The sequence below is a fragment of the Pundamilia nyererei genome, unplaced genomic scaffold (genome assembly GCF_000239375.1).
Source record: "Pundamilia nyererei isolate P.nyererei 1_Seehausen unplaced genomic scaffold, PunNye1.0 scaffold00198, whole genome shotgun sequence".
NCBI lineage: Eukaryota > Metazoa > Chordata > Actinopteri > Cichliformes > Cichlidae > Pundamilia > Pundamilia nyererei.
Genome location: NW_005187599.1, coordinates 417,825 through 427,865, shown reverse-complemented (window position 1 = coordinate 427,865; position 10,041 = coordinate 417,825). Strand labels below are relative to the sequence as shown.

The following is a 10,041-nucleotide window of genomic DNA, read 5'->3' as shown; positions in this document are numbered from 1 at the left end:
GATTGCCATTATAATGGGTAGGTGACTATGTAAATACATGAATATATTAGTCGACCCTAGCTGATTATATTCATAACTTTCTCACTGTGTTTTGGACAATTATGTTAAATCGTGTCATGACAAGGTTTTTACACACCTCTTTGATGCATAACTGAGTAACTAGTGATTTTGCATATTGTTATGGGAACACATTTCAGGATGGTGCTGAACTGAAGCAGCGTATTATTTATGCGTTTTTATTCTGTCTTGGAATTCAGCAGTGTGGTTTCAGAGGAATGGTTTTGCGACACATTACATTTGTTTTTTTCTGAATTTACTTTCAAGTTTGCACGTAACTATGATATGATGTTTCACTGATAAATACTCAATAATATAATTTTTTTTCCTTTTCTTTTTTCTGGATGGATCACCTCCTGTTTCAACTGTATTGGTAAGTAAACACACACACACACACACACACCATGGCAGCTGTGCAGACAGACCTGCGTGTTACACGCATGAGGATTATTTATTTCTTAAAAACTATTCTAACCTATTATCTCGTTTTAATTTATAGATTATTTTACATATTCCGATTTTATTGAATTAAGATTTGGACAGATATAGAGTAGTACATGCACATTTGAATTCTTGCAAACATCTTGCAGAGCCAAGCTTTGTATAAATAAAATGTTTATTTTAAAAATCAGTAGTAATAAATAGACCAGCATTTGCATTGTTTTCTCATCAAGTTCTATACAACCATACATTTTGCGATGAGACGGGAAAGAATGCAGGTTTCAGGGACTGAATTTTCCAGAGTCTTTTATTTACAGTCTATGCACAGAACACATGGCGTTGTTAAATCATTCATCACATAGGTTATTAATTATACATTTTATATAACTCCTCCTGTTTAAATGCAACATACAAAAGCATAATTAAATAGTGAATTAAATGTGTTGTTGTGTTAATTGCAATTACAGTAGCAATAAATAAATAAATAACATTTTATTAAAAACATAATTTTTAAGTTTAACATTAACTTATTAAACGATCAACTTATTTTAAGGCATATTTGATTATTACGCTATTTGAATTGTTTCGTGCTTCCTGTGCTTCAGTCCATCATGAAATTATTTGAACTGTCACTGCAGCACAGACCCTACCATCTGACTGTCTGACTGGCAATAATGTGTATTGACTGCCTGCTCTCCTCTACCCCAACTGCCATGATAATGCAACTCACCAATCCCTCCACACAATCAGGTGGAACTGTGCCGTCGGCCCCCTGCGTCTCTAACTCTTTTACTCTTGCTGTTCGCTTCCCAGTCCTTCTGGGGGTTGGACCTCTGTGGGTGTTGGGGGTGGGGGCTGGCCTGGTGTGCCTCCTGGTGTCTCCATGAGGGTTAGCTTGCTGTGGTTGGGTAGGTGCTGTGGCAGCTATGCAGGGGCTCCATATTTGCATCTGTTGTGTCGTCTCTTGGTTCTAGGTGGGGCGGATGTGGTGCTGGGTGTTGGCAGCGGTGCAACCGGGGAATGACTGGGGGCTGGTGGGTGCTGCCAGCTTGGCTTTGTGGGGCTTTGGAAAACTTTAAATAACTAGTAAAGCACATAGTAAAGCTGAGCTGATATCCTCTAGTATACTACTGTCTCACAGTCCCCCTATAATCAGATGTCTGCACTCCTGAGTGCACTTTCCAAGCAGGAAGTAGCGAGTACAAACTCTTTGTAGCTGGTATTGAGAAACACCCAAGGAAGAGCAACTGCAGAGCGATGGGTGAGGTTGTCAGATAAAAATAAATCCAAGAAGCGCTGCAGCACTGGGACCATATATAAGAATTAAAAGGCGAAATAATTTTACATCTTTTTAAAATAAAAATGATGCTTTTAATCAATTAGTTATTCATTTTCAATTTTAATTAATTAACAACACGTTTAACCAATTTCTTAACCTTTTATTTACCATTTCGGGCTATATAGAAAATTAGAATGGTTAAAATGGATGATATTAGGATTGTATGAATCTCGGAAAATAAAGGGCTAATGGTGTATTTAGTTATTTTATTTTGGCACTCTTGGGGGTCCGTACTCTTCAGAGTAACACTGTTTTCATCTTTATTTAAAAAACAAATTACATCTGAAAGCACCTTGCGTCCTGACGTCAGCGGTTCGCCACGGCGACACGGTGTGTCGTAGTGAGAGATGACGTGATCAGGAAAAAAAGCTGTCCGTTACCGGGAGGAAGAGGGCAAGCGTCCTGCTCAGGACAGGTAAAGATGACGGGATGATTTACTTAAGAGCGGGAGAAAGAATAGCGATTACTGTTCAGTGATCAGTGACTGAAGCCATGAGCAGTTTGTTATCGATGATAAGAGAGACGGCGCGAAGGAGCATCATTAGTACTTCATCACACTGCAGCTCAGGGTGTGTGTTTGTTTCCTGCTGCAGGACCACAAAGACTCAAACACGCCGGGACAGTCTCGTCCACCGGAAAAACCGCCGTAGGATATAAAAATCTTTTTATATGAAATTACACCAGTAATTGATCCAGAATGAATGTGATATATTAAACAAACCCGGTTTAGGCTCTGTGTCTGTGGGTCTGTGGATGCTGGCAGCAGATTCGATGAATCAGCTGATATTGTGAAAATCTGTCACTTTATTAGGTACACCGGTCTGTGTAAACTATTCGAATTTAGTGCAACAGCTCTGCTATCAATGTGACCTCTAATGAACCCAGTAAACTAAATGATGTATTTATTTGCGAGGTCATGGTTAATGACTATGTTGGACTGAAGTGCTTTTAAAAAAAGATTCTTTTCTCTTCGTGTCAGGGACCAACGTCAATATTAAAGACAGCTGTCACCATACAATAGCTGCTACACCCCCAACTCTGCAATTTAGATAAGGTGTGCAGGTATGCATTATAAAGTAAATCATTATACTCGAGACTGTTTAGTTTTTCTAATGTGTCATGGGGAATGAGCCTTGCTCATTAGCTTCAGAAACTATTTTATTTATTAACTAATGTTACTTAGTCATGGCTGTAAAGTTTTATCATGATATTCAGGTAAATTTGATGTAATGATATTTTTGGTAATATAGAAAAAGAAAAACTGAAACATGTCTTATCAGTGAGTGCTGGCAGCAGGATCAGTGCAAACAAAAAGAAGAGCATTTTCTGTCTTTTCCAATAAGTTCACTGATGACAGACTACCTAACTCGATGAGTCAATTTGTCAGGATGCAGGTGCAATAAAGCGCAGGTCAAATGTAAGCACTAAAATATCCCAGGTGCTGGAAAATTTAAGTAAAAATGTACCATAACTATATTAACACATTAACAATACATAAAGTAACTTAACTCTTCAGAAACTGAAGAATCTTTTCTACCTGAGATGTTGCATCTAGGCTTATTTTCTTTTTAAACGGTTTCTTTAAAACCACCTTTCCCACCATGTTACCTTGTTCTTGCATAGTATTTTTAGACCAACCCCTTTTTTTGGTGGTTGGCTGTCATGTTCTGACCCTGATCGCTGGTTGCTTCAGTCTCCATGCCAAAGTACCCTTGGGCACGATACTGAACCTTAAGGTGCTCTCTTATGTAGATGAAGTATAGAGAAAAGTGCAGAAAAGCTTTGTATGAAAAGCATTACTAACATGACCTTTTTACCTTGAGTGCTGCTGCTCTTGGTCTCAGACATGTTTGGGCTTATGTCATTGTGGGCAATGTTTTGCATAACTAATGCAAAACTAACAAGCACCTCTGATTGTAAGGCGATAGGAGGCAACCTCTCAGCTGCAGCCTGACTGACAGACTGCACTCACTCTCAGAGAGACTGTTGAAGGTTTGGAAACAACTGCTATGTAATTTGTAAATGCAGACAGATTTCCAACATGTTTTCATTAGACCGAATGAGTCTTTGTCATTTAGCACAACTTGAATTGAGTCAACTCAAATCAATTTACTGACCTTCCAACTAGTAGATGACTCACTATCATCTAATCCACAGCCTCCCAAAGATCCCTGAGGTAGCTAAACAACTCCTTAGTGGCAGTGCCTGTGGTTGGATGAGATTTCGTCCTGAGTTTTTCAAGGGTCTGGTTTAGTGGCCTCAGGATCTCATCTCTGTTTTTTGTCAATGATGTGGTTTTGTTGGCTTCATCAAGCAATAACCTCCAGCTTGCACTTGGGTCATTTGCATCTAAATTAGAAGTGACTTGGGTGATTATTAGGGAGAAGTCTTTGGCAAGGTTTCTCAGTTGGAAAAGGGTAGAGAAGTTTGGCTACGAGTGTGGGGAGATTTGAGTGGCAGATGACAGAAGACTGATGCGCAGTGGTGCAGACTCTGTATCAGTTTGTTGTGGTGAAGAGCAAGCTAGGTACAAAAGTGAGACTGTCAATTTACCCGTTGATCTACATTCTTACTCTCAACAAGCTCTGTGTAGTAATCAAAATAATGAGAAGGGCTGAAAGAGTGCCTGGGCTCAGGATTAGAGGTAACGTGAGGAGCTTGGTCATTTGGGAGCTGCTTCCCAGATAAACAGCAGAAAGCGAATATGTGAACATATTAAATGACCAGTACTTGGAGCTAGCTTTATATACTCACTCAATGTTCAGACTGTCCTTATGCATGTGTGGTAATATTCACAAATGATCCAAAGTAGTTGGTGCATCATTGCACAAACTGATGCATTTCTGTCTAGCTTCAGAAATGTTTATCATTGTATTTAATTAATACTCACGTTTTAATACATGCTGCTGTTCATTTCTGATGGACTTGCACACACTTTGATGTATTCTTGCACCTTGCTTGTGCCACTGATCACAACATTTCTAACGTCCAAGTATTTGCACATCATTGGGTGCCAAATGTTTTGACCATGGAACAAAGTTAGTTTTTCATGTAATTACATTCAAATATTATTTTCTACATTTGTGTGATATAGTGAAGAGGATCCACAAGGACTTCACAAGATGCAAAAACAGACATTTTGTTTAGAAACTGATTCCATGAGCCAAATTTAATATCAAAACATTGAAATAGAAACTAAAAAAAATCTGTGTCACAAAAAAGGCGCTTATGAAATAAGAGGCCAAAAGGGCAGGAGCTTGAGCGGTGCCTGCTCCCAGTGCAGAATACAGAGTACCTACAGGAAACATGATGTGTGTAATTTCTGTTATCGTACTGAAGAACAACCTGACACTAAACAGTTCAGTAATAACCTCAATCCAGTCTGAACTCATTCTGGTTTAGTTTGGTTCAAGTTATTATTAAGTTTGAATATTGATTTAGGATACAGTTTCTGTGCAAGCCAGTTAACACAGTAATTTTATGGACTCTATGGATTTGATAAAAGCAATGAATAAAACAACAACAACATCATCGCCATTGTCTGTCAGACTCCAAACCACATTACATCAGCTTGTATTTTAGCCTTAATCCCTCCCTCCGCTCCCTCATGTTGCCATGGCAAACCATCACCTGACAGCTGGATGGGGGTCAGGCTGTTCAGTTTGATGAGACAGAATAATCGGGTATTATTCAATCAAATTCAAACTTTGTGTTTGAATCAGGTTTACTTGTTTCTCTTGTGACTGTAAATAAAATATCTTTGGTGAAAACACTGACTGGTTATCCTACATCACCAATATTTGAACTTGTGACGTTTTGATGCTTTATTGTTAAAGTGTGAAAATACTGCTAAATGCAGTGTGTCGCACAGCTTATCATTTACCTTTAAAAAAAAATTGAGCCAGCAGTTATTTGGTTCTTTTCTACTCCTTTCAACCACATTATAATGTTTATTACTACTATATCTGAACCCAGCGTTTATGTGACATTCAGACAGTGTTTTCTCGTGCTTTAACACCACAAAACTCTATGGTAACCATGTTATTAATATATGGCAGGTGACTCACCATGACGACAGAGCTAGGTGAAGCCCAGCCCACAGAGGCGGAGTCTTTCCCTGAAGCTGCCAACCACTCCACACCGAAACAGGTAAAAACACAAAGGATAGAAGGATCAGTAAACATCATGAGATCAATACTGCTGTGACATCACTTCCTGCTTCCTTAGGGTGAGAAGGGTGGGGTGTCCCAAGCTCAGGGCTCCTTGGCAGAGGACTCAGCCAGTAACCTGTCGTCAAGCAGCTGGATTGCTCGCTCTCCTGCTAGAAACCCACTGAGCTTTAGAACAATGCAGGCCAGAGTGACCCTGCTAGATGGCTCCATGTTCACCTGCACCGTGGAGGTGAGATGGCTTGTTCATGTAAAGGGGCATGGAGATGAGGAAAGAGTGAAGACAGATGGAGTACCGATAAAAGATATAAATCACAACAGAAATAACAATCAGGAGGGAGAGAGCCCAAAATGACAAACAGTAAAATCACTGACCTATTTCTGTCTGTGCTTAGAAACGAGCTCGAGGTCTGCAGCTGTTTGAGAAGGTTTGTGAACACATAAACCTGCTAGAGAGAGACTACTTCGCTTTGTCCTTCAGAGATGCTGACAATAACAAGGTACCTGTCCACCCGTCCATCTGTTTACTGTCTTCCACCTGTCTTTCTAACCTCTGACCTTTTCATTGTAGAACTGGTTGGATCCAGGAAAGGAGATGAAGAAGCAGGTCAGAGGTCAGTATGGTCTCACAGCAAGTTGGGCAGGTTAACCCTGTGTGTTATACAACTCATCGCTGTGTGTCTCACAGGTGTTCCCTGGAACTTCTCTTTTAATGTGAAGTTTTACCCTCCTGATCCTGCACAGCTGTCTGAGGACATCACCAGGTAGGCTCACACACCTGTCAATCAAAGCTTTATAGTGCATGTCTCACTTGTTTCCATGTATGATGCCGCTGATAATTTTTTCTGCCTTCAGGTACTTCCTGTGTCTCCAGCTCAGACAGGATATAGTTTCTGGTCGTCTTCCTTGTTCGTTTGCAACTCACACCATCCTCGGCTCCTACACAGTCCAATCAGAGCTTGGAGACTATGATCCCGGTACTCACTCTGCCCTATTATACTACTGTGACCTCTCTGTCCACATTTCTCTCTCACTCTGACCGCTCGTTCGTCTGTTTACATATTTCAGATGACTGTGGTGCAGACTACATCAGTGAATTGTGCTTTGCTCCGAATCAAACTAAAGAAATGGAAGAGAAGATCACAGAGCTGCACAAAACCTACAGGTTGTTCACCGCACATATTTTTTTCTAAACTGTGTCAATATTCAGAGCAGCAAAAATTGTTAAGTGTATGACTGTGTTTTTAGAGGAATGACTCCAGCTGAAGCAGAGATGCATTTCCTGGAAAATGTAAAGAAACTTTCCATGTATGGAGTCGACCTCCATCATGCAAAGGTAAAGACACTGTTGACAGTAAGCCCTGTTATTTAAAAAATAGCAACAACTTAGTTTCTACCCTAAATCATCACAATAGTGATCGGTTATCTATACCAAACCTGCATGTTTCCACCTGCACACAGATAAAATTGAGGCATTTTAAATACTTAGTAATATTGCAAGTCATAGATAATTCAGGCAGCTACCAGTTATTTAGTGTGACAAGGACTAGCTATGCATCATGAAGCATTTACAAATGAAATGGAACGACTCCAGCAGTTCATAAATACACAGGTGTCAACATTATATTCTTAATAGATGTTGTAGTGATACAGCAATTCATGATTCGTTCAGGTCTTTAGAAAGCATTTTCTTAAAGGGTGAGGCTGTCACGAGGGCGGCGCGACGTCCTCTAGTCCTCACTGCCCGCTACCATGGAGACTGGCATTTCCCACAGAATACCAGAACTGGCAGGGCCACCGCTGGTATTAGCTTTTCACAGATGAGAGCTGGTTCATCCTGAGCTTATGTGACAGAATTTGATTTTCCTGGTGTCTTTGAATTCAGGCCTCTGCAGGCTGATCCTTTCATTCCCAACACATTACCCAGGCCTTATCAGTAACTGACAACCAGCATGCTTTATTTTTCATATTGAGATTTGATATGTTTTCAAAGTGGTTATTTAATGTTTTAAGCAGTGTAGAATCAGCTGATTCCCAGGTCAGGTGCAAAGCACTTATTGATTTCACTGAACAAAACATGTATATGTGAAAGAAAATGACAGATTTAACTACTGGTATCCTAGCTAGGATCCAGAGGCTTCGACCGTTAATTTTAACTGATGTCAGTTGTCAGATTCGACTAGATTGAAGCACTGTTCGTCTTCTTTATCCTGACCCCACGATTATTGAATGTGCTCAGACTGTGTTCGTCCTTGAATGAACATATGAAAGCACACAGTGTGTTTTGGTTTCTGGACCCAACAATCTGATCAATATGGATGGCCCAGTTCCTGTCAAGAGTCAATTACATGTGAGTGTGTTTGTATGCATGTGTGTGCATATTTGTTGACAGTAATGGTTTTTCCATCAAGGCTGTTTTCCACTGATTCACTGTGTATGAAACACACATCACAGAATGACATTTTTGAAGAATGGATGTCATTCTCTGCATTTTGTGTCATTTTGCCGTGTGTGTGCGTGTGTGTTACCATTTAGTGCAGCTACAGTTTTGGAGGATTTTGGAGATGACCTCTATGTCCAGTTGATGGAGGAATCTAACCAGTCTATTGATTCAAACTGAATTCAAACAGCCAGAGCAATGACAGGAGAAAATTCCCACAGCGAGTAATATGGCTGCATCCTACAGCTAGCAGTTCAATATTCAGGCCACAGAGTAATCACTTTGCTGCACTTGTCTGGAATTATACCACGTTTATCTGCTAGTGCCATCCCTCCACATTTCTTCAGATTAACTCTCTGTTAAAAAAAAAAAGGTCACACCACGGTGCAGGAAATGTGAGTGTACAATCCCCATGATGATGTATGCGCCTCTTAGCTCTCCATTTAGCTCCAGCTTTTGTCTCCTCCATAGCTCCTTTGGGACAACAGGCCTTGCTCCAGGCAGAACAACTGTCGGCCTGTGCAGATTTTTCATCACTTTGTATGTGTAAAGGAAAAACACAAGCCAACTTCATATGAAAACAAAAAAAAAAATCTGGTGCTTGAGCTGTAATATCCTCACCATGTTACCAGAAAAACAAAAACTTATGACATTCCCTTTCTTTCAGCAGTTTATACTTGTTGTGCTATAGAGGAAAATGCCATTAAATGTAATTAATTTCGGTTATATAATGACTGTTTTCATCTTATTGTTACTTTTTGTCACCGCAATTTTCTCGTTTTTGCCTTTGTTTTTTATGCCACCTTTACCATGACTCATCCTATTTCCCATGGAGTTTGTGCTCTGCTGAGGCAAAGCTCAAATCCTGCAATCACAGAATTGTTGATCATGGTTTCCAGGATTTATTATAAGACACGAGCATGTGCACTTATCTTGGATGATTGAATCCATCTCGACTTACTTAGTTCTCCCGAGTCATTCATACATCAATCCATTTTCATAGTTGCTTATCTATTTCAGGATTGCAGAGTGGCTGGGACCTATTCCACTCAATGGGTGTCCAGCCAATCTTGATGCAAGAACAACAGGCCTTTTTTTGCCCTTGAATTTACCACTTTACCATTTACATTATTTTATTTTATTTTTTACATGTTTCTTTGATATAATGAAGAACGATAGCAAGGATCTCATATGTTGCAAACACTTATAGGAAAATAAATAAAAATTTAGTAGCCAATGACTGCTGAACACTGACACTGCCTAATATTGCATAGAAGTAAAGGCAGAGCATCTGAACAAGAGCACACTTCTGAAGCTGAGGGTGGAGAATTAGTGGATTCAAATATGAAGATGAGGCAAAAAACTGCAAAATGACTGGACATACTGGCCAAGGTCTATGGCTCAAATGTACCTGTGTACACAAACATTCAAAGAATCTTCTCAGAGAGTTTTAGTCTACAGGGAGTGCAGAATTATTAGGCAAATGAGTATTTTGTCCACATCATCCTCTCCATGCATGTTGTCTTACTCCAAGCTGTATAGGCTCGAAAGCCTACTACCAATTAAGCATATTAGGTGATGTGCATCTCTGTAAT

At 39.9% G+C, this 10,041-nt stretch overlaps 1 protein-coding gene across 3 annotated transcripts in view; it reads left to right on the top strand.

Annotated features, from left to right (window-relative positions):
• Positions 1-2,138: 2,138 nt before the first annotated feature.
• Positions 2,139-10,041, top strand: part of LOC102201773 (protein 4.1-like) — a 28,454-nt gene continuing 20,551 nt past the window's right edge. For all 3 annotated transcript variants that reach the window (XM_013914448.1, XM_013914447.1, XM_013914446.1), the window contains exons 1-9: positions 2,139-2,252; positions 5,896-5,986; positions 6,065-6,238; positions 6,402-6,506; positions 6,578-6,620; positions 6,695-6,770; positions 6,862-6,983; positions 7,075-7,171; positions 7,255-7,342. In XM_013914448.1, the coding sequence (XP_013769902.1) occupies positions 5,906-5,986; positions 6,065-6,238; positions 6,402-6,506; positions 6,578-6,620; positions 6,695-6,770; positions 6,862-6,983; positions 7,075-7,171; positions 7,255-7,342 (786 nt within the window). In that variant the 5' untranslated portion in view covers positions 2,139-2,252; positions 5,896-5,905. The remainder of the gene's footprint in view (positions 2,253-5,895; positions 5,987-6,064; positions 6,239-6,401; positions 6,507-6,577; positions 6,621-6,694; positions 6,771-6,861; positions 6,984-7,074; positions 7,172-7,254; positions 7,343-10,041) is intronic.